The 25,733-nt window shown below is 43.6% G+C and overlaps 1 protein-coding gene across 5 annotated transcripts in view; it reads right to left on the reverse strand.

The window, feature by feature from the left end:
• Positions 1-25,733, reverse strand: part of LOC110490062 (endothelin-converting enzyme 2) — an 88,288-nt gene that overhangs the window by 19,416 nt on the left and 43,139 nt on the right. For all 5 annotated transcript variants that reach the window (XM_021563191.3, XM_021563190.3, XM_021563192.3 and 2 more), the window contains 5 exons: positions 21,108-21,232; positions 17,240-17,386; positions 16,903-16,968; positions 14,166-14,354; positions 2,038-2,180 (listed from right to left, as the gene is read on the reverse strand). In XM_021563191.3, coding sequence (XP_021418866.1) covers positions 2,038-2,180; positions 14,166-14,354; positions 16,903-16,968; positions 17,240-17,386; positions 21,108-21,232 — 670 coding nt within the window. The remainder of the gene's footprint in view (positions 1-2,037; positions 2,181-14,165; positions 14,355-16,902; positions 16,969-17,239; positions 17,387-21,107; positions 21,233-25,733) is intronic.

Below are 25,733 nucleotides of genomic sequence, written 5' to 3' on the forward strand. Positions count from 1 at the left end.
CTCTCTACAACAAAGTGTTCTTAGTGTCCAACAAGCTTTCTCTGCCCTTAACCTTGTTCTAAACACCTCAAAAACAAAATTAATGTGGTTTGGTAAGAAGAATGCCCCCCTCCCCACAGGTGTGATTACTACCTATGAGGATTTAGAGCTTGAGGTAGTCACCTCATACAAGTACTTGGGAGTATGACTAGATGGTACACTGTCCTTCTCTCATCCTACACATGCTAGATTATAGAGACATACTTTATAGAACAGCAGGTAAGGGTGCTCTCGAGCGACTAGATGTGCTTTACCATTCGGCCATCAGATTTGCCACCAATGCTCCATATAGGACACATCACTGCACTCTATAGGCATCTGTAAACTGCTCATCTCTGTATACCCGTAGCAAGACCCACTGGTTGATCCTTATTTATAAAACCCGTCTTAGGCCTCACTCCCCCCTATCTGAGATATCTACTGCAGCCCTCATCCTCCACATACAACCCCTGTTCTGCCAGTCACATTCTGTTAAATGTCCCCAAATCACACACATTCCTGGGTCGCTCATCTTCTAAGATAACCTGCCTAAGTGACTACCGACCCGTAGCACTCACGTCTGTAGCCATGAAGTGCTTTGAAAGGCTGGTCATGGCTCACATCAACACCATTATCCCAGAAACCCTAGACCCACTTCAATTTGCATACTAGCCTAATAGATCCACAGATGATGCAATCTCTATTGCACTCCACACTGCCCTTTCCCACCTGGACAAAAGGAACACCTATGTGAGAATGCTATTCATTGACTACAGCTCAGCGTTCAACACCAGAGTGCCCTCAAAGCTCATCAATAAGCTACGGACCCTGGGACTAAACACCTCCCTCTGCAACTGGATCCTGGACTTCCTGATGGGCCACCCCTGGGGGTAAGGGTAGGTAACAACACATCGGTCACGCTGATCCTCAACATGGGGGTCCATCAGGTGTACATGCTCAGTCCCCACCTGTACTCTAGACCCCAACACCTCTCTGATTCAGAGGGTTAAATGCGGAAGACACATTTCAGTTGAAGGCATTCAGTTGTACCCTCAACGGGTTCTACAGCTGCACCATCAAGAGCATGGTTGCATCACCGCCTGGTATGGCAACTGCTCGGCCTCCGACTGCAAGGCACTACAGAGGGTAGTGTGAACGGCCCAGTATATCACTGGGGCCAAGCTTCCTGCCATCCAGGACCTCTATACCAGGTGGTGTCAGAGGAAGGCCCTAAAAATTGTCAAAACTTAAGCCACCCTAATCATGGACTGTTCTCTCTGCTACCGCACGGCAAGCGGTACCGGAGCGCCAAGTCTAGGTCCAAGTTGCTTCTAAACAGCTTCAACCACCAAGCAATAAGACTCCTGAACATCTAATCAAATGGCTTCCAAGACTATTTGTACTGCTGCTACTCTCTGTTATTATCTATGCATAGTCACTTTAAAAACTCTACCAATAGTGGTTCCTCCTTTAAAAGTTGCATCATACTGCAGCACACCTTGCGGGTTGCTGCAGAATTCTATGGCACGTTATTTAATTGTAAGACATTTTTACCATTAATGCTAGTTAGTGCTACCACCAGAGGGCATCTTTGAGAAGCATTTGATAGTCTTCAATATTGGCACTACTAGAGAATTTAAAAACTTTTTTGCAAGAACGTAGTATATGGGATTGATTAAGAAATTAGCTTCATTAGGGTCATAAAGACGTGCCAAATGTTCTCCTAGCAGGTTTGTGTTTTTTGTCATGAATCTTGTTCTGGAGGCAGCTTTGCAGAATTGTCAGTTGCTGGCACAGCCACAGTCATTACATTTTAAACCTGACCTTGTGTAGCAAAAATCGCAGTTCTGCCTCCAGGACAAGACATGAAAAAAACTGGTAGCGCAGAAGCATGGCTGCCGATTCAGCTATGTCACAATGTGTTACGGATGGACCTTGGAGTATTTCCTGACCACGTGACCTGACCTTTGGCAGGCGGGGCATAAGTACGAACAGGTTGAGTTCCGTCCAGGTCCTTACCTGCGCTCGGTCTTGTTGATCAGGTCAGACACCTGCTGCAAGTACTCCTTGGCATATAGCACCACAGGCTCTGTGTCGTTCAGGTCCAGAGGGGACAGGGCAGAGGACAGGTAGTCCAGCCAGTCCACTGCCGGAGCCAACAGCTGAGGGACAGTTCAACACAAAAACAATGTTTTTAGACATTTTCAGAACTCAGAAGTGTCCCACATAGCTGCATATTTTAATTTAGACACAATTTTGTATCTATTCAATTCATGAGGCATATTGTTGGATCCACACAACAGATCTCAACATTGTATTGTTTTTTTAAGCAGTTGGAATTCCCTCCATATAGATGGTGGACTAACCACAATACCATATGGCAAGAACATTAGACTGCATTTCAGGTCTGAAACAGTCTGACAAACTTCAATTTTTTTGAGTGTGATTTAGGCTACATTCCAATTATCTACACTTCTCCCGAAGTTTGCACTAATACACTTAAAAGGAATGGACTCGCGTAAGGAATATGGTGGAAATTCCCTCCAGCCATGCTTGATCCAAACCAATGATTTTAAATGCATTAGTGGGAGTGAACAAGTGCACACTTTTGGAGAAGGGTAGAGAATCTGAACGCAACCTTTGATTTGTAAACTATTCCTTAAAACTAAACCAAATTATCCATAATATTTAGACAGAGAGAGAGAGAAAGAGAGCACGAGAGAGAGAGACAAAACAGTGAGAGGACCCTGCAGCCCTCATAAATTTGCATTCCAGGTCCCAGACGCAATCACAGCCGCCCCTATCCTGGAGGGTATGAAGGGGTATTACAGTAAAATCCTCAGCCCTCAGCCCCAGACCCACATCCAAACTGCTTTAATCCAGAACGTGGGAGCCGAGGACAGAGCAGGGAGGGAGAAAGATGATGGGATGGAGGCTGTTGTTTAGTTGTTTGGTCTTTAATGCACAAAAAAGTACAGTAAATACAAACTTGCCAAGTAAAATAAAGGTTAAATAAAATTAAATAAATACAAATATAGTATGACTACCTGTTTTTTCTGACAATCCTTATGATGCATTGTAACATGCTTAAGAATTAGTGTGGTCACAATACCAGAATTTTGACACAATATATATTACCGCCACAACAACAGTCACGAGTCATGACTGCCGTCAAATTCCATGTGACCGTAACTAAGCATCTCCAAAACTGCATTCTGATGCCGGTACCTAATGGCCTGGAACTCAACGCTCTATTGTCTAATCACTCTGACATCAATGCAAATGCAATTGAAAGTTAAATCAAACACTTATTGAGAGCCCTGGCATTCAGAGTTTAAGCGGAATAGGATCACCTGTTGCGCAACGAGAGCCAGCATCTCAAAGCTGCTTGATGCATGGAATTAAATAAGTGTTCCTATTAACCCATGTTGCCAACATTTCTATAGGTTATGCTATGCAATTATGTGAGAAAACAGAGTTTGATGGTCTCTATTAAAAAGATGAGGATCCCACTAGTTTTCTATAGCCTTGGCATAATATATTTACTTCTCAACTTTCCTAAAATAAAGCACGTTACCTACCTGGCTGGCATGAAAATGAACAGTGGGAAAAGCGTTGTCGGATGACATGTCATTTTCACCTGCCCCTGTTCTGATAGGTGTATGATTACGGCCCATTCTAAATACAAAATGTTTCTACACATACAGTACCAGTCAAAAGTTTGGACACACCTAGTCATTCAAGAGTTTTTCTTTCTTTTTTTACTATTTTCTACATTGTAGAATAATAGTGAGACATCAAAACTATGAAATAACACACATGGAATAATGTAGTAACCAAAAAAGTGTTAAACAAATCTAAATATATTTTATATTTGAGATTCTTCAAAGTAGCCACCCTTTGCCTTGATGACAGCTTTGCACACTCCTGTAATTCTCTCAACCAGGTAGTCACCTGTAATGTTTTTCCAACAGTCTTGAAGGAGCTCCCACTGCCATGGTTCCACCTGTCACTATAGGGCAGCAGAGACTGTCCTAGTGGCATTAATAAAACTCAGGTATATTCTATTTACTCATTATGATTTCTCTGAAAGAGGTGTGTTTTCTGTTGTCCTTTGCAGAAGCTTGAATTTATTTCCTGTGTGTGTTTGTTTCCCCGAGTGAGTTTGAGACCTAGTGTTTGTTGTTTTTCTAGTGTACTGTGATCCTTTGGCTACCGTTTCTCAGTAAAGTATTTATGTTTATCCTTAAACAATGATTCCTCGTCTGGTCTCTTCTCTGCACATGGGTCCAACCTCATCACATCACAGCAAGCTTCTGCCAAACATGGACCCAGCAGAGATCAACCAGATCAAGAATGTTGTAATCCACCAAGGAGCACTGCTGGTGCGGCAGCAAGAACAACTCTCCCAAATGGTAACAGGTAACCCAAGATCCCAGCCCCGGAGCGGTAGGACGGCCATTGGTTCAAGGGTTTCCTCCTGCCTATTCGAGCTACAGTCCTCCTCGTTCCACACCGATCAGACCATGATCATCTCTCTACTCTCGGGCAAGGCTCTGGCGTGGGCAATGGCGGTGTGGGAACAGAAGCCACCATCCTGCAACTCCATATTAGCTTTGACTGCAGAGCTGCGATGAGTCGACCACCCAGTTGGCAGACGAGAAGTGGCCTGCTGACTGTTCAACTTCCGCCAAGGGAACAGACCAGTGGTTGACTTCGCCATCATCTTCCACACCCTCGCCGCCAAGAGTGGGTGGAATACGGAGGCCCTAGTCACTGTTTTCCAGCTGGCTTTGTTTTACTCCAAGGAGTAACTGGCTTCTCGGGAACTGGGAGAGGATCTTGAGGCCCTGATAACGCCGGCAATCAAAATCGACAACCACCTCCCAGAACGCGTGAGACAGCGCATTTTTGACACCATCCCCGTATCCCGGTTTCCTGAGCACCCCAAGCCCACCGAACCCAGCATTGTGGAGTCCATACAGCTGGGACACACATGGCTGAGCCCACACATGGCTGAGCCAACAGGAGCGTGACAAGCACATGCGAAGGCTGCTGCCTCTACTGCGGAGGTCTCAGCCATCTCCGTGCTACATGCCCAGAGCGGAGGGGATTCACCAGATTCAAGCCTTCGTGGACTCCGGGGCTGCAGATAATCAAGACTTCGACAATAGAATTACAAATCCTGTGTGTGAAATGTCCCATCCCTCTGCAGATTCATGCCCTCAATGGATGCCCCATTGGCTCCGGCCAGGTGGAATATCAGACCAAGTCCATTCTACTGCAGGTTGGGGTGAATCACTCAAAGTTTTCGTTTGATCACGGCTTCCGAGAACTTCCTTATCCTAGGGTACCCCTGGCTAGCACTACATAACCTACTACTCTCCTGGTCCACAGGACACCTACTAGACTGGGGTAAGAACTGCCAGACTAAATGTCTAAGACCCCCACCTAGAGCCTTGCCGCATTCCCCTGCTTCCATTGAAGACCAAGACTTTTCCGCTCACCCTCCTGAATACTTTGAATGCCACTAAAGAGGCAACCCGCCACCCTCCCTCCTCATCGTCCATACGATGCCTTTCATTCACTCCTCAGCATCCCCAGCTGGTGTAGGTTTCTTCTTCTTGGGAAAGAAGGATGGAGGTCTGCATCCCTGCGTTGACTACAGAGGGCTGAACAAGATCACGATTACGAATCGTTACCCCCTAACCCTGATGTCCGCTGACTTGGACCTGGCCCTTCACCAAGAAGAATTCTCACTAGATTGCAACGCATACAACGATGCCACTACGATGATTTAGTCATGCCATTCGAACTATCGAACTCAATGGCAGTCTTCCAAGCATTGGTCAATGAAACTCTTAGGGATATGTTGAATCAGTTAGTCTTTGTTTACCTCGACATCCTGATCTTCTCCAAGACCCTTCCGGAACACATCCTGCATGTCCCGGGATGCCTCCTGCCGAGTCAACTATACGTCAAGATTGAGAAGTGTGAGTTCTATGTATCCCAAGTTTCTTTCCTGTGCCACATTATCTCTACCGCCGGCATCCAAATGGACCCTGTCAACCTGTTACGGCTAGATGTTCCGCTAGTGGTTTCGACAACATCCGGTGAAATTGCAGAGCGCGAAATTCAAATTCAATGATTAGAAATATTTAACTTTCATAAAATCACAAGTGCAATATACCAAATAAAAGCTTAACTTCTTGCTAATCCAGCTAATGTCAGATTTTCAACCAGGGAGATGCACCACGAAAGTCAGAAATAACGATATAATTCATACCTTACCTTTGAAGAGCTTCTTCTGTTGGCACTCCAAAATGTCCCATAAACATCACAAATGGTCCTTTTGTTCGATAAATCCCCAAAATGTACATTTATTTGGCGCGTTTGATTCAGAAAACCACCGGTTCCAACTCACCCAACATGACTACAAATTATCTAATAAGTTACCTGTAAACTTGGTCCAAACATTTCAAACAACTTTCCTAATCCTACTTTAGATATCCTAAAACGTAAATAATCGATAACATTTAAGACGGAATATACTTTGTTCAATAGCGGATAAAAGCAATGTGGAGCAAGCTCCAGGTCGCGCCCCCAAAACAAAAGAGTCCACTTGGCTTGACACTAAGTCTGAACAGCCCTACTTCTTCATTACTCGACAGAAAAACATCAATCAATTTCTAAAGACTGTTGACATCTAGTGGAAGCCATAGGAACTGCAACCAGGTGCCTCAGAACTCTAGTTTCCCATAGAAAACCAATTGAAAGCACAGTGAACTCAAAAAAAAAATCCTGGAAACTTGAGTGTTTTCTATCCAGATCTACCAATTACATGCATATCCTAGCTTCTGGGCCTGAGTCGCAGGCAGTTAACTTTGGGCACGCATTTCATACGGATGTGAAAATACTGCCCCCCTATCCCAAACACGTTATTAAGGTTAGGGTGGTCACTGACTAGCCCCGTCCCGCTTCACTCAAGCAAGTCCAGCAGTTCCTTGGGTTTGCCCATTTTTACATGCGTGTTATATGCAACTTTGGTGCGGTGGCAGCGCATCTCATGGCCCTAACCCGCAAGTCTCAGACCCGTTTTGGCTGGAACCTTGAGGCTGACAGGGCATTCATAGAGCTCAAGGGACATTTCACCTCCGGACCCATCCTCGTTCATTCTGATCCTACTTGTCCCTTCGTGGTAGAGGTGGATGCCTCGGACACCAGAGCAGGGGCGGTTCCTTTCACAGCGGCACAACAGAATTCACAAATGTGCCTTTCTTTCCAAGTGGTTTTCGCCAGCAGAACACAACTACGATGTAGACATGAGCTTTTGGTAGTCAAGTGGGCACTTGAGGGGTGGAGACACTGGTTGGAGGGGGCACCTCATCATTTTGTGATCTGGATGGACCATAAGAACGGTCTCCATTCAAGAAGCCAGGAGGTTGCCTCCCGGGTGGCGCAGTGGTTAAGGGCGCTGTACTGCAGCGCTAGCTGTGCCATCAGAGTCCCTGGGTTCGCGCCCAGGCTCTGTCGTAACCGGCCGCGACCGGGAGGTCCGTGGGGCGACGCACAATTGGCCTAGCGTCGTCCGGGTTAGGGAGGGATTGGTCGGTAGGGATCTCCTTGTCTCATCGCGCACCAGCGACTCCTGTGGCGCGCCGGGCACAGTGCGCGCTAGCCAAGGGGCACGGTGTAGCCTCCGACACATTGGGGCGGCTGGCTTCCGGGTTGGATGCGCGCTGTGTTAAGAAGCAGTACGGCTTGTTGGGTTGTGTATCGGAGGACGCATGACGCTCGGGTCTCTCCCGAGCCCGTACGGGAGTTGTAGCAATGAGACAAGATAGTAGCTACTACAACAATTGGATACCACGAAATTGGGGAGAAAAAGGGGTAAAATTCAAAAAAATAAAATATATATTAAAAAAAAAGAAGCTTGAACGCTTGCCAGGATAGGTGGGCTCTGTTTCTTAACAGGTTCAACTTCAGGTTCAACTTCACTCTTGCCTATCACCCGGGATCCAAGAATCAGAAAGCAGATGCCCTGTGCCACCAACACGATGAGAGGGACTCTGAGCCCATCATCCCCAGCTCCCGCATTGTGGCTCCCGTGTATTGGAATATAGAGACCAAGCCCAGACCTGAGAACCTGCGCCCTGCAGCGGTCCCACTAACAGACTTTATCTGTTCAAGTGCTACAATGGGGACACTCCTCTAAATTAACTGGGCATCCAGGGGTTAATCGAACACTGGAGTTCCTGAGGCGGAAATTCTGGTGGCCCAACATGATTGATGTGAGCTCTGTTGTTGCGGCCTGTTCCACCTGTGCCCAAAGCAAGTCCTCAAGTCGGCGACCTGCTGGGTTGCTCCAACCTCTGCCCATCCCCAGACGGCCCCTGTCCGTAGACTATCACAGGGTACCTCCATACCAAGGGCTTACCACTATCCTGATGGTCATTGATCGGTTCTCCAAGGCAGACCATTTCATTGCCTTACCTAAGTTGCCCTCAGCAAAGGAGACCGCTGATCTCATGATTACCCATGTCTTTCGACTACACGGACCTCCCCAGGACATTGTCTCGGATCGTGGACCCCAGTTCGCGACACGGTATTGGAAACCCTTCTGCTCCCTTGTCGGGGTGTTGTAATTCTCTCCTCGAGGTTCCAACCACAGTCAAATGGGCAAATGGAGTAGGCCAACCAGGAGCTGGAGAAGTTTCTTGTCTGGGTGGAGTATGATCACAACACACTGCCAAACTCGTCCACTGGACGGTCGCCGTTTGAGTGTCAGTTCGGGTCCTCCCCCTCGTCCTCCCCCTGGATCAGAGAGTGATCCTCCTTGCTCTGCTCATCTGCCTGACACCAACACCAGGCAAACTGGCACCAAAGGCCTGTACAGGCTCCTCCGACCTGGTCAACGAGTGCGGCTGTCCACCCGTGTTCTTCCCTTAAAAAGGTGGACATGCGGAAGCTCGCTCCACAGGACCATTCAAGATCCTGAGTTGCATCAACCCAGTCACCTATCGTCTCCAGCCTCCCAGGTCTATGAGGTTCTGTCCATCCTTCCATGTCTCCCGTCTCAAGCTGGTAAGGACCAGTCTCTTCTCTCCCGCCACACCTGCCCCTCCGCCCCTCGACTTGTCGATGGACGCCGGGCCTACACTGTCCTGCGTCTGTTGGAGGCTCGTCGGGTCAGAGGCACCCTGCAGTACCTGGTGGACTGGGAGGGCTACGGCCCCAAGGAGCGGGCATGGGTGCCTGACATAGACATCCTGGATCCGTGACTCATAGTGGTAGGCCTGGCTACTAGAAGGGGGGGGGTACTGTCATGGTTCCACCTGTCACCAGAGGGCGGCGCTAAGAGTGTGCAAAGCTGTCATCAAGGCAAAGGGTGGCTATTTTGAATAATCTCAAATATAAAAAATATTTTGATTTGTTTTTTTGTTACTACATGTGTTATTTCATAGTTTTGATGTCTTCACTATTATTTTACAATGTACAAAATTGTAAAAATAAAGAAAAACCCTGGAATGAGTAGGTGTGTCCAAACTTTTGGCTGGTACTGTATATTAGTAGGCTTTATGTAAAGACCAGATTAAATTGAGAATAGTCTGATGGGTGAGAATATTATAAAGCACTTTGTGCAACCTGCGCAAGAAACAGAGCAGAGCACATCCCTTTATGTAACTTTTTTTCAAATCATCATTAGAGTTGCATCATGCAGGCTTAGAACGTATTAGAAATCAAAACATATACCCTAAGGTTTGTATCACAACTAACGTTGCATAAATAACTCTAAATTATGCAAATAGGAGGACCTGTTTCAAATTATCACTTTGTTAACTTCTTGGTGACTGGGGGGCAGTATTGAGTAGCTTGGATGAATAAGGTGCCCAGAGTAAACTGCCTGCTACTCAGCCATAAAAGCTAGAATATGCATATAATTAGTGTATTTGGATAGAAAACACTCTTGAGTTTCTAAAACTGTTTGAATGATGTCTGTGAGTTTAACAGAACACATATGGCCGGCGAAAACCTGACAAATCCAACCAGGAAGTGGGAAATCTGAGGTTTTTCGTTTTTCAACTCATTGCCATTCCAATATACAGTGTCTATGGGGTCATTTTGCACTTCCTAAGGCTTCCACTATATATGTCAATAGTCTTTAGAACCTTGGTTGATTTTTCTACTGTGAAGGGGGGCAGAATGAGAGGGGATTGAGCCAGGTGTCTGGCCACTTTCACATGCGCGGTCATGTGAAAGTTCGCTTGCATTCCATTGCATTTCTACAGACAAAGGAATTCCCGGCTGGAACATTATTGAAGATTTATGATAAAAACGTCCTAAAGGTTGATTCTATACTTCATTTGACATGTTTCTACGACCTGTAATATCAACTTTTGGACTTTTCGTCCGACCTTTCGGCTGGACTTTCGGCTGCATGTGCGTTTGGATTTGTTTACCAAATGCCCTAACAAAAGGAGGTATTTGGACATAAATTATGAACTTTAACGAACAAATCAAACATTTGTGGAACTGGGATTCCTGGGAGTGCATTGTGATGAAGATCATCAAAGGAAAGTGAATATTTATAATGCTATTTCTGACTTCTGTTGACTACACAACATGGCGGATATCTCTTTGGCTGTTGGTCCCTGAGCGCCGTACTCCGATTATTGCATGGTATGCTTTTTCCGTAAAGTTTTTTTTAAATCTGACACAGTGGTTGCATTAAGGAGAAGTATATATAAAGTTCCATGTATAATAGTTGTATATTTTAGCAATGTTTATTATGAGTATTTCTGTAAATTGATATGGCTCTCTGCAAAATCACTGCATGTTTTGGAACTACTGAACATAACACGCCAATGTAAAATTATATTTTTGGATATAAATATGAACTTTATCAAACAAAACATACATGTATTCTGTAACATAGAGTCCTATGAGTGTCATCTGATGAAGATCATCAAAGGTTAGTGATTAATTTTATCTATATTTCTGCTCTTTGTGACTCCTCTCTTTGGCTGGAAAAATGGCTGTTTTTCTGTGACGTGGTGGTGATCTAACAATCGTTTGTGGTGCTTTCGCTGTAAAGCCTTTTTGAAATCAGACACTGTGGCTGGATTAATGAGAATTGTATCTTTAAAATGGTGTAAAATACTTGTATGCTTGAGGATTTTTTAATTATGAGATTTTTGTTGTTTTAAATTTGACGCCCTGCTCTTTCACTGGTTGTTGGTGGGGTGGGACGCTACCATCCCGAATATCCCAGAGAGGTTAACCGCTCAACACAGAATAGCAGCATGTGCGCACTCCCTCGGAAATAACTTAGGGAAAACATCCTTTCTATTTTATTCATGCTATGTTCAATTCTATTCTTATTACTATAAAATAATGGCACAGGAATTATAAGCAAACCTTGTCTGCTAAATGAACTAGTGGAGGAGCCCACAGCCATATGGCATAGCCGGATCAGGGCCTATAACATAAGGACGATTCAGAATATTCTATTCTTCTGAGATAGGCTACATTTTCTTCAAATCATAATGTTTCTTTAGACCGGACCTAAATAAATAGATTTATTGTGATAGGCTATATTAAATGGATTTATTAGACTCTTTAAAAATGTAGATGTTCCAATAGGTCTGCATCAGTGGCTTTAAGGCTAGAGTGGAAGCCCAGAGATGCTAAACGTGTTTATGTTAACTAACCGGCAGTTATTTGCATGACAGTTACCAGCTGACAAATTTTCATGACTGACACTACCCTAATACCAGATTTAGTATCATGATACTCAATACCGAAACAGTACCATGGCAAAAAAAAAGAAAGCGGGAGATTTTTTTATTCTGTTTTCATTCTCAAAAACATGATTTTACGGTGTTTAATATATATTTCTACACTATGAGGTTGGAATAATACTGTGAAAATGATGATATCCTTTTAGTGTAAGAGCTGTTTGAAAATATTTCAGCCTGTTTTGGCCTGCCTGGTGAAATCACCATGCGGTAAATTAGTTAACTAACCAATACTAAAGAGAGTTCCAAACCTCTCTGCCAATAACAACCCGTTTTCAGTTTCCCCCTCCCTACTCACACCACTCCCAGACAGTCCTAGCTAAATCCTTGCTTGAGAAATTGCTCTTGCTAATTTTTGTTTCTTTTAGAATATTTTTTTTAAATTGAAAACAATGTCAGTAAGGTACTGAAAGTGGAACTGACAGATTTTTAGCAATATAAATCGTATTAAAATCTGTCCATATACATGCCCAGGGAGAATATGACACTTAGTTTTTTTAAATAATAATAATTCTGACATTTTCACAAATTCATAGTAAGGCATTTGTGAACATTCTATAGCAATATAGTGAAAAAGGCAGTGTATTTAGACAATTAATAGACACGGCAGTAAATAAAACCTAATAAAAACATGTATCTTGTCCAGGACCAGAGTCTATGCAGACCGGTGTGCCATAGTCAGCTACTGTAGGCCTATATGCAAATAAGCCATTTGTCACACAGGCCTGCCATCATTCACTTTGAACTGGAATGTGTGTTTACAGGCAGTAGGGCCTGGGAATTTGATGTTATTTACTGATGTTATGATTGAATGCAAAGTAGTTAAAAACGCTGTCAGTTCGACTTGAATTGTTACGCAGAAATGATTTGATATTTGGGTCCACTTTTGAGGTCTGAAATATACCCTTTAATTCAAGTGTCCTTGCACTTAACACCGTTTTTTGATTATCGGCATTTAGCGCACATGTGATGGAGTTTCCAGATCATATGGCCACTGTATTGATACAAATAATCCTTATTCTGCCAGGTAGGCATATGCTACTTTGTACTTAACTTTTAATTGAGGTTTTGGCAAAGCCTTTCCATCTACCCGAAGATGGTTGTCTTTTGTCTAACGGTTACACAAAGTGGTAAACATATGCGCACCGCACACTCACAGGCAGGGGCATTCCAGTATGAAAGTTGCAGGGAATGCAATGCATTCTGTTAATGTCTTTTGATAAACTTTGACAAATACATTTTTCTAATAAGTTCAATACATTTAGTTGATTTGCAAACGTGAGACACATTTGATAGATGAACCGTTTCGGTGTAATGTGCAACACTAGTAAGGATAGGATCATAGTAGCTCCCATTAATTTACAGTATGTCTATGTATTCCGGAGTTGTAGTAGAAAACGTTAGGGGCTTGTCATGTCATCATTAAAAGCTTTGCTCTTCGATAATTTACTCCCCATTTAAGTTGTTTTTTGCAACAGACAACGAAAATGTGTGTTTGTTATTGGACAAGTCCAGCTAGTCCTTCCCTGTTTTAATCCATTTGCTTCTGTTTGGTGCCTAATGAACATGACCCTGGAGATTTAATGTAATGATCCAGTGTTTAGAACCATCAGAAACAGAACAAAGGATCTACGACATTGCCATTCAAATTCATGCCTTATCAACTCGACTGTGTTTGCAGGCTTAAGATGAACAGACTGATTTTCTAGAGTGATTACATTCAAATTTAAGAAATATACACAATCTACCCATTACCACCCATTTCACTGATTCAACCCATCCTACAAATGACGACTTTCAATTCCTATGAAACAGAGAACCATCTCAACTGACTCTCCATTCATTCATTCTATCTGTTTGTTGATGAAAGGCTCCATGTCCACCAACCACTAGCATTCCCTTCACCGTCTCTCTGCAGTTCTGCTGCTGCCTTGGAGATAGAAGAGCTCAGCAACAGCTCTTGGCAACAGTCACCTTGGCAACCAGGGAAACATTCCAAAACAAAAAAGAGGACTGCATGAGAGGCAGAGTACACAGACAAATGTGTGAAGAGGCTTTCAGAAGGTGGTGGTGAGTTGGTGTGGGAGAGACTGCGAGAAAAAGCCATGCATGTTTTGACACTAATGGAGACAGAAGAAAATGTGGGAACAGACTATTTGATTAAGAACAAACTTTACAGCCTGATCTGATGGCATGGGGTTCTGATCCACTCAAAATCCACCCCACAAAAAAAATCCACCTCACATATGTACCTCTCTCTCTCATACATACTCACATCCAAGCAACTGCTTGCACATGGAAGTGCACATGTTCTCGCTGTAATCCCCCACCCAACAGACGCATACACACCTGCAGTTCGGCGATGGTGATCTTGTGGTAGATCTTCTCCTCATCGCGAAGTTCGTCCGGCGGTACGGTGATGTTGGCGAGCGCCGTTTCAAAGTCTAGAATCTGCTGCATCTGGCTTTGTGTGGAGTTCTTTTCCCCCCCCAATAGCAGGCTCAGCTCCACCATGTAGTCCAGATATGCCTTCAACACCTGGGAGGGGACACAGGATAAGCGCAGGGTCGTGTTCACTTGCCACCAAATGGAAGACAACGGTGCGAAGCAGAGTGAAACGGGGAGGTACAATCTGAATTTGTTCAATGAGAAATGCCCATTTTAGTTTTTCATTGCAAACCCTCCACATGGATTTTGTTTTAGGCCTGCTATAGTTAATGTTAACCAGTGGATGACCATCCCCATTGAATTGAAGAAAAAAACAAATATTGAAACAGTAAAGAAAAGTTATCCTTTTTAGATAAAACTATTCTAAATATATTTTACGTCACCAAATAATTGATTAAAACAAACTGATTCGCAATGAAGGTCTACAGGAGCCTCAGCAGCACTCTGTGGGGTAATACCATGGTTTAGCCAGACAGCTAGCTTATGTCAAACCTAGGAGGCTCATGGTTATCACCCCCCTTCCATAAACGTACACAGTAATTATGACATCTTCCGGAGGACTTCCTCCAACCTCTCAGAGCTTTTGTAGCATGAACTGATATGTTGTCCACCCAATAAAAGGACCAGAGAATGCATTTAGTGCTGAAAGCATAAGCTACAAATAGCTAGCATTGGAGTGCATAAAATGTGGTGAGTAGTTAACTCTCTCTCTCTTTGTTCAAAACTGTTCAACTATTGTCTTTCTCTCTTTTTGAGCTATCTATATTTCATAGTTTTTTGTTTTTCATTTTCATTTACTTAGCTAGTGTCAAATGGCTCAAATAGAGAGTGATGCTATGTTAGCTAGCTGGCTATGGCTATCCAACACTGTCAAGGTAAGCTTTTGGTTGTATTAATGTATTGCAACCGGGGCTCGCTGATGTAACTGCTAAACTGATTGCTGTGGACTACACTGTACTGCATGATTGTAGCGGGTTTACTAACGTGTTAGTTCTAGTAGCTATGTTGACTATGAATTGACAATGATGTAGGCTGTGTGTAGCGGTTAGCAGTCATGATATGAAGGTTTGGCTTGGAAAGTTTGTTTTACCTGGTCACAGACAGCTGATGTGTTGTGCACTGAAGTCCACAAACGAAGAGAAAAGGTGAAAGGAGGAGAGCCCGTAGATAGATACAAAAATGTATTATATATACAATGAGCTATTTGTATGTGTCTGGTATGAAAGTGAACTGTGTTTGCGTGTGATCTGGGGTGTATTCATTCCACAGATTATGTTTAAAAACATTTCTTAAACAGAAGCAAATGAAACAGGGATAAACATACCAGCATTTGTCCAATAGAAACTCTTGTTTTCAAATGTTGGACTAATGATGACACCCTAGATCAGCTAGATGCAGTCAAGAGTGTGCAAGGTGGTATTGAATGTGCCACTGTCAGTCACCTTGATTACTCAAAATGCTCTCGACCTCTGCACCTACATTGTAAACTTTCATTCATAGGCTAGGTTGTAGCAACCTCATGATGGGTACAGGGAAAATTTGAGTATCATGTAGTAGCCTAAACCAACCGATGTTACATTGAGCTGGGGGAATGGAATATGAATGACAGTCATCCAAAATGCTGTAATAGAAATAAGGCCATGTTCATATATATTAAAAAAAAAAATCCTCCCTCATCTTAAATGGCACCGACCGCTACTAATGTTAACACACTTGATTTTAATCAGCTGCTCCTTAGGACCTTAACTAGCTGAATCAGGTGTGTCATAGTAAGGCTGCACATCTAGTTGGTCTCCAGGAGGAGGGTTGGCCACCCCCGGGATAGACTGCAGACTATAGTAGGGCCAGGAGTTGTTGTTGACCACATGACCGGATCAGAAAAAAAAACTCTGGCTACAGTGACTATAACTAAGGCTCAGAGTTTTTCCAGGTGAAACACCATTTATTAGTAAAAATTCCCGACTCTACTCTGGTGTGGTAAACAAGAGAATGAGAGCAATCAAAATTAAACACTTGCTGCTGGCTTCATTTTCAGTGGAAGGTTTCAGTCTTTCTAGTTTGTTGTAAAGTGACCACCACCCTGCTAAAATATGCTGGGTTGTGTCAGAGAGATTTGTGACAGGCTATAGGGAGGGTAAATTAGAATGGAACAACAAGATACACGTCAACCTTTAGATAAACAGATAATGGATGACCCCCTCCACAGAATCCTGAGCAGATACATTTATTTATTTCACCTTTATTTATATGGAGGGGAAGCCGCCATCTTCTGCAGACATGTACATGTATGGCTACATGATAATATGTTGTGTTTTAATGATGTTGTGAAGCTTGACATTTTGAACGAAATTCCTAAGCTTTGGATAATAAATAAACTGGGGAAGACAGGCTCATAGTAATAGCTGGAACAGAATCAATGGAATGGTATCCAACAAATCAAACACATGGCTTACATTTGTTTTATGCAATTCCATTTACTAAATTCCAGCCATTATTATGAGCCGTCCTCCACTCAGCAGCCTCCTGTGACAGTAATTTACTGTATTTTAATTTATTATGGTACCTCATGTTGACAGCCATAGGTAGGAAAAGACCACACATGTACTGGCTGGCCCCCACCCACCTGAACTTTACTCACCTTCTCATTGGCTGTCTTGTTGAGGTAATAGTCCCGCGAGGGGAGGAACAGCCCCGATTGATCCACCTTGCAGAAATGCATCAAAAGGTGAGCAAACACACTAATCATAAGGAAGAATGAATTGCAGTGTGCGGAGTCCATTCACTATCATATTCGGCACCTGTTATTATATAAAAGCTTAAAATATATGTGTGTGTGTGTGTGTGTGTGCGTGCACGTCTGTCTACGTGTGCCCACGTGTGTCTGTCTGTGTCTATGCATGCATGCCTATATGTTTGTTTGTGTATGCTAGTACATATATTTTCATTTAAAAAGATCCAGAGCCAGAGCAGCTGACCTGGATGACATTGCTGTTGGAATTCTTGGGGTCCACGCTGACTCCGATGGTGAAGAAGGGCTGGGCACGGTAGGGGCCCGACACTGTCTTCAGAACTTCCATGAAGTTGTCCTTCTCCCAGGGCCCTGTGATGTTCCAGCCCCCTGTCTGCAAACACACACACACACACACTAGAGAGACTCAACAAATACAGAAAAGAGTGCTCTTTTTTATGGCAACACTTTGTTCAACACCTTTATAAGCCAAAAAAATGTGTGTTCTTCTTACTTCCACTCACACTACAACCAGCACTGCAGCTGGAATGAATGAGTATTGCAAAGTGTTTCCGATAAGCTTGCGTTGTTACTATTAGCGGCTTGTGTCTTTTAAAATAAAGGAATATTTCACTTTCTATTGTCATAGGAGTAACAACATGAATTGGTGCATGAGTGGTACTTGAGTTTCGCCATCAGCTGGAAGACTGTCCTCTTTTCTCAGTGGAAGGAGGGAGAGCGAAGGGACTGTAAGTCGGGGTGAGAGGCAGCCTCACCGCTGCTCCCTCCCTCCTCTCAGACTGACCATCAGATGCAGGTCCAATAAAACAAAATATTATATATATACATACATACATACATACACACACACACACATACAGTTGAAGTCAGAAGTTTAAGAAACATTTTGTGTGAAGGGGGCGGTGTCTTGTTTTTCTCATTTTTCAACTCCACAAAATGTTTCTTAAAAAAACTATAGTTTTGGCAAGTCAGTTAGGACATCTACTTTGTGCATGACACAAGTAATGTTTCCAACAGTTGTTAACAGACAGATTATTTCACTCTATCACAATTCCAGTGGGTTAGAACATTACATACACTAAGTTGACTGTGCCTTTAAACAGCTTTGAAAATTCCAGAAAGTTATGTAATTGCTTTGGAAGCTTCTGATAGGCTAATTGACATCATTTGGGTCAATTGGAGGTGTACCTGTGGATGTATTTCAAGGTCTACCTTCAAACTCTGTGCCTCTTTGCTTGACATCATGGGAAAATCAAAAGAAATCAACCAAGACCTCAGAAAAACTATTGTAGACCTCCACAAGTCTGGTTCATTCTTGGGAGCAATTTCAAAACGCCTGAAGGTACCACGTTCATCTGTCCAACCAATAGTACGCAGGTATAAACACTATGGGACCAGGCAGGCGCCATACTGCTCAGGAAGGAGACGCGTTCTGTCTCCTAGAGATGAACGTACTTTGGTGCGAAAGGTGCAAATCAATCCCAGAACAACATCAAAGTACCTTCTGAAGATGCTGAAGGAAACAGGTACAAAACCATCTATATCCACAGTAAAATGAGTCCTATATTGACATAACCTGAAAGGCTGCTCTGCAAGGAAGAAGCAACTTCTCCAAAACCACCATAAAAAATCCAGACTACGGTTTGTAACTGAACATGGGGACAAAGATTGTACTTTTTGGAGAAATGTCCTCTGGTCTGATGAAACAAAAATAGAACTGTTTGGCCATAATGACCATCATTATGTTTGGAGGAAAAAGGGGGACGCTTGCAAGCCGAAGAACACCATCCCAACCGTGAAGCACGGGGGTGGCAGCATCATGTTGTGGGGGTTGTTTGGCTGCAGGAGGGACTGGTGCATTTCACAAAACAGATGACATCGCGAGGAAAGAAAATTATGTGGATATATTGAAGCAACATCTCAAGACATCAATCAGGAAGTTAACGCTTGGTCGCAAATGGGTCTTCCAAATGGACAATAACCCCAAGCATACTTCCAAAGTTGTGCCAAAATGGTTTAAGGACAACAAAGTCAAGGTATTGGAGTGGCCATCACAAAGCCCTGACCTCAACCCTATAGAAAATGTGTGGGCAGAACTGAAAAAGCATGTGGGAGCAAAGAGGCATACAAACCTGACTCCGTTACACCAGCTCTGTCAGGAGGAATGGGCTAAAATTTACCCAACTTATCGTGGGAAGCTTGTGGAAGGCTACCCGAAATGTTTGACCCAAGTTAAACAATTTAAAGGCAAAGCTACCAAACACACTCCTGACCCACTGGAAATGTGATGAAAGAAATAAAAGCTGAAATAAATCATCCTCTCGACTATTATTCCGACATTTCACATTCTTAAAATAAAGTGGTGATCCTAACTGACCTAAAACAGGGAATTTTTACTTTACTAGGAGTTACTAGAATTAAATGTCAGGAATTGTGAAAAACTGAGTTTAAATGTATTTGGCTAAGGTGTATGTAAACTTCCGACTTCAACTATATCTGTTTCTGTATATATATATATCACACACAGTGGGGCAAAAAAGTATTTAGTCAGCCACCAATTGTGCAAGTTCTCCCACTTAAAAAGATGAGGCCTGTAATTTTCATCATAGGTACACTTCAACTATGACAGACAAAATGAGAAAAAAAAATCCAGAAAATCACATTGTAGGATTTTTTATGAATTTATTTGCAAATTATGGTGGAAAATAAGTATTTGGTCACCTACAAACAAGCACGATTTCTGGCTCTCACAGACCTGTAACAACTTCTTTAAGAGGCTCCTCTGTCCTCCACTCGTTACCTGTATTAATGGCACCTGTTTGAACTTGTTATCAGTATAAAAGACACCTGTCCATAACCTCAAACAGTCACACTCCAAACTCCACTATGGCCAAGACCAAAGAGCTGTCAAAGGACACCAGAAACAAAATTGTAGACCTGCACCAGACTGGGAAGACTGTCGCCAGGGACTCAAATCCTGCAGTGCCAGACGTGTCCCCCTGCTTAAGCCAGTACATGTCCAGGCCCGTCTGAAGTTTGCTAGAGAGCATTTGGATGATCCAGAAGAAGATTGGGAGAATGTCATATGGTCAGATCAAACCAAAATATAACTCTTTGGTAAAAACTCAACTCGTTGCATTTGGAGGACAAAGAATGCTGAGTTGCATCCAAAGAACACTATACCTACTGTGAAGCATGGGGTGGAAACATCATGGCTAGTGGCCTAGCCAGTCTCCAGATCTCAACCCCATAGAAAATCTTTGGAGGGAGTTGAAAGTCCGTGTTGCCCAGCAACAGCCCCAAAACATCACTGCTCTAGAGGAGATCTGCATCGAGGAATGGGCCAAAATACCAGCAACAGTGTGTGAAAACCTTGTGAAGACTTACAGAAAACGTTTGACCTGAAGGGTATTTAACAAAGTATTGAGATAAACATGTTATTGACCAAATACTTATTTTCCACCATAATTTGCAAATAAATTCATTAAAAATCCTATGTGATTTTCTGGATTTTTTTTTCTCATTTTGCCTGTCATAGTTGAAGTGTACCTATGATGAAAATTACAGGCCTCTCTCATATTTTTAAATGGTAGAACTTGCACAATTGGTGGCTGACTAAATACTTTTTTGCCCCACTGTATATATATTGTGCTCACTTAACAGATTGTACTACTTGTGAGGCACAGCTATCTGTTACCAGTGTGATCATATACAGTGGTCTGAGAAGATCAATATTGGCAGGGCAATTCAAGCATAGCCAATAAGGAGTGAAAATGTACTGTGTCTATAGCCTACTGCACAAACCTCATTACTACAGAACTGTTTATCATTTATTAATGTTGCATAGGCTTGCATTTTTACTTAGAAAGGGATCTTGACTCAGAAAAGGTTGGTAGCCACTGGCCTAGAGGGAGTTTCCATGTACAAACCATTCCCTTTCAAATCCTTGAAGTATACACACTTTTGGAGAAATGAGAGTTTATTGGGATGCAGTGTGTGTGTGTGTGTGTGTGTGTGTGTGTGTGTGTGTGTGTGTGTGTGTGTGTGTGTGTGTGTGTGTGTGTGAAGGGGGCGGTGTCTGAAGCAAAGCTGACCTTTGCGATAAGGTCAATGAGGGGCATGGCTCCCAGCTCCTCGATGTGCTGCTCGTTGAGACAGGACAGGTAGTAGAACTGGGTCTTCCTCTCAGCGTCACTGCTGGAGTTGAATGTGCCGTTCTCTAAAGTAGAAGAGAAAAAGAGGGGGAGAGAAGAAGATGAAAAGATGGATGAGGAGGAGGAGAACAGAGGTTAATGTGATTATGTGACATGCTGATCAAACCGGACACATGCATGTTGATTTTGTACCCCCACACCAGACACGATCAGGACACTCAGGTTGAAATATCAAAACAAACTCTGAACCAATTATATTACATTTGGGGACAAGTTGAAAAGCATTAAACATTTATTGCAATTTAGCTAGCTAGCTTGCTGTTGCTAGCTAATATGTCCTTGGAATATAAACATTAGGTTGGTATTTTCCCTGAAATGCACAATGTCCTCTACTCCAACAATGAATCCAGAGATAAAACGGTAAACCGGGGGGCGCTGGTGAGCAACAACATGTAAAGACGCGTTTTCTCCGTGCTCTGATCCAGGGTGAACAATTTATTATTAATACCTCCCCCCCATGTTCATTTTGTAACAATTTGGAATCAAACCCAATTTACTAATTTGTCTTTTTTTCCTGAAATATTTGGCTTTCTAATCGTAAAATGTCGAGACAACAACGGCCGTGGGTCAAAAAGGAGCAGGCCTCTGCTGAAGCCTCGGGCTCAGCTGACAGACTCTGATCCCCCCCGAACTATCCATGGGAATGCAGCTATCATTAAATCTGAACAGACTGTGCTGTCTAAGGTGGAGTCATTATCCACTGACCTATCCGCACAAATAGCTATTCTTGCCACCGAGGTCTACATAAAGTTTGACTCCGTTAACGAATACTTGGCGCGACATGACACCCGTCTGAATATCATGGTAGATGGGGCAAATATTTACTCAGACAAAGTGGTGACACTGGAAGAGCAAGTCACCCAGCTATCATCAGATGTCGTCAAACTCACTTCCAAGGTTGAGGACCTTGAGAACAGACAGCGCTGGTGGAAAGGTTGCATTTTCGGCGTGAGAGATGGACTCGAGACCGTAGGCGGAATGCGGCTTACCCTGTTCATGGCTAAACTGCTACAGGAAATTCTAGGCCTCGATTACGCCCCCACACTTGACCGTGCGCACAGAAGCATACAGTCTGCACCGAAGAATGGGTATCCGCCCAGACCCATAGTAGTTAAATTCCATTACCTTCAGGAGAAGGAGGATGTCTTCCGTAAGACAGTGCGAGCGGCTCCCATCACCCACGACAGGCAAAATATTCACATATTCACACAGCGGCAGTCATGAAGAAGAGGTCAGTCAACGAGGTGAGGGGGCTCCTACACCGCTGTCTGGACACCTAGTTCGGCATTCTTTACCCAGCTGTACTGAAGATCATTACTCCCTTCTTAGACCCAACCAAGGCCAAAGAATACATTGTCGCACACCTACATCCACAGGAGGACAGGCAACATAATACTAACTAGCCATTGTGGGCACATACTGTCACCCTGCTCTAGACATGCTAACACGACCAAGGACCAACTAGTGAATTCATATCTTGATTAGAAACGTGCATCCACCCTGCTGCCCCCCCCCCAAAAAAATGTATCCAGTAACTTAACGTTATGAACAAGGATGGTATAGGGTGACATGTATATGTATACATGGACATGGACATGTATAGGGTGACATTCTCACAAGGACAATATAGTTTGAATAGCATTTTATTTACAATACATGGCACAATTAGCTTTTACCAACTAGCTGGCGCTGTACAGCAACGTTGCTAGGTGGCAGGGTAATAATTAGCCAAGTTGCTACCTAAGGGGGGACATACACTGCTCAAAAAATAAAGGGAACACTAAAATAACACATCCTAGATCTGAATTAATGAAATATTCTTATTAAATAATTTTTTCTTTACGTAGTGGAATGTGCTGACAACAAAATCACACAAAAATTATCAATGGAAATCAAATTTATCAACCCATGGAGGTCTGGATTTGGAGTCACACTCAAAATTAAAGTGGAAAACCACACTACAGGCTGATCCAACTTTGATGTAATGTCCTTAAAACAAGTCAAAATTAGGCTCAGTAGTGTGTGTGGCCTCGACGTGCCTGTATGACCTCCCTACAACGCCTGGGCATGCTCCTGGACAGTCTGTGGTACAACATGGCGTTGGTGGATGGAGCGAGACATGTCCCCCCAGATGTGCTTAATTGGATTCAGGTCTGGGGAACGGGCGGGCCAGTCCATAGCATCAATGCCTTCCTCTTGCAGGAACTACTGACACACTCCAGCCACATGAGGTCTAGCATTGTCTTGCATTAGGAGGAACCCAGGGCCAACCGCACCAGCATATGGTCTCACAAGGGGTCTGAGGAGCTCATCTCGGTACCTAATGGCAGTCAGGCTACCTCTGGCGAGCACATGGAGGGCTGTGCGGCCCCCCAAAGAAATGCCACCCCACACCATGACTGACCCACCGCCAAACCGGTCATGCTGGAGGATGTTGCAGGCAGCAGAACGTTCTCCACGGTGTCTCCAGACTCTGTTACGTCTGTCACATGTGCTCAGTGTGAACCTGCTTTCATCTGTGAAGAGCACAGGGCGCCAGTGGCGAATTTGCCAATCTTGGTGTTCTCTGGCAAATGCCAAACGTCCTGCACGGTGTTGGGCTGTAAGCACAACCCCCACCTGTGGACGTCGGGCCCTCATACCACCCTCATGGAGTCTGTTTCTGACCATTTGAGCAGACACATGGACATTTGTGGCCTGCTGGAGGTCATTTTGCAGGGCTCTGGCAGTGCTCCTCCTGCTCCTCCTTGCACAAAGGCGGAGGTAGCGGTCCTGCTGCTGGGTTGTTGCCCTCCTTCGGCCTCCTCCACGTCTCCTGATGTACTGGCCTGTCTCCTGGTAGCGCCTCCATGCTCTGGACACTACGCTGACATACACAGCAAACCTTCTTGCCACAGCTCGCATTGATGTGCCATCCTGGATGAGCTGCACTACCTGAGCCACTTGTGTGGGTTGTAGACTCCGTCTCATGCTACCACTAGAGTGTAAGCACTGCCATAATTCAAAAGTGACCAAAACATCACCCAGGAAGCATAGGAACTGAGAAGAGGTCTGTGGTCACCACCTGCAGAACCACTCCTTTATTGGGGGTGTCTTGCTAATTGCCTATAATTTCCACCTGTTATCTATTCCATTTGCACAACAGCATGTGACATTTATTGTCAATCAGTGTTGCTTCCTAAGTGGACAGTTTGATTTCACAGAAGTGTGATTGACTTGGAGTTACATTGTGTTGTTTAAGTGTTTCCTTTATTTTTTTGAGCCGTGTATATCACTAGGGGGGACAACATATACCACATGTTTTATATATTGTTTTACTATACTTTAAATATGCATAAGTTATCTTAGATAACTGAGGTGGTTCCCTCCAGAATCCCTTCCGTCGGTTTAAACTTTATTATGTTCGCCCTGGATAGAGCTCTACAGAGGTTCAGTTTAACATGGTAGCATTTTGCTCTAGTCTAGGAGAGGTAAATATAGCAGCCTTCCAACAGGGGGAAGGCCAGCATAGGGGTCCAAGCTTTTCTTCTGAGTATTTTGTTGTTCTTAGCAGTTTTTTATTTTCTTTATATTTTATTACTTTGACCTTTCAGCACACTGGCCATGTGATTGCACTAACATTCATTTCTGATTACTATATACTCTAGGCTCCACATGATTTATCAGCTGGAACGTGAAAGGAATTAACCAGGTGGTCAAGTGTAGCCGAGTGTTACGCTCATCTTAAGTCCTTAAGTTCAGACATTGTTTTTCTCCAAGAGACCCATTTCTGGTCTAGCGACCATGATAAACTAGAGAGGATGGGTAGACCAAATATTTCACTCCAACTTTGGTGCTAAGGCCAGAGGGGCAGCCATCCTTATCAGAAAATGCACCCAGTTTGTCTCCTCCAGAGTAATTTCAGATACTAATGGCAGATATATTAAGGTGATGAGGAAATTGTTTAGCACACAGGTTATTCTGGCTAACCTCTATGGTCCTAATTGGTATGAAACACAATTTCTCTCTGACCTCATTGCAACACTTCCTGACCTTAACTCATAATTTTATAGTGGGCGGAGATTTCAAATGTGTATTGCATCCAGGTCGAGACAGATCCAGACCGAAGCCCTAACAATATGATTTCAAAATCAGGCGCAATAATCAACTAATTTCTAGAATCATATAATTTTTGGGATCAATGCAGGAGGAGCAATCCCACTGCTAAACAGTACTCCTTTTTCTCTCCAGTACACCGCTCATACTCTAGGCTTGACTTTTCCCTGCTGGACCATAGAATTCTTCCTTTTGTAACTAATAGCCAATATCACAGCATCATTATCTCAGACCATAGCCCTGTTCAGCTAGATATTCGCTTTCCGGACAGAACTGTGTCCCAATGCGTGTGGCGACTTGACAAACTACTATCCTGTAGTGCCTTTAAAAAATACATATCAGCTCAACTGCACCCCTGACGTGTCTCACTCTACTGTGTGGGAGTCGTTAAAAGCATTTCTAAGGGGCTGA

The sequence above is a fragment of the Oncorhynchus mykiss genome, chromosome 15 (genome assembly GCF_057628025.1).
Source record: "Oncorhynchus mykiss isolate SJ-2025 chromosome 15, ASM5762802v1, whole genome shotgun sequence".
Classification (NCBI taxonomy): Eukaryota; Metazoa; Chordata; class Actinopteri; order Salmoniformes; family Salmonidae; genus Oncorhynchus; species Oncorhynchus mykiss.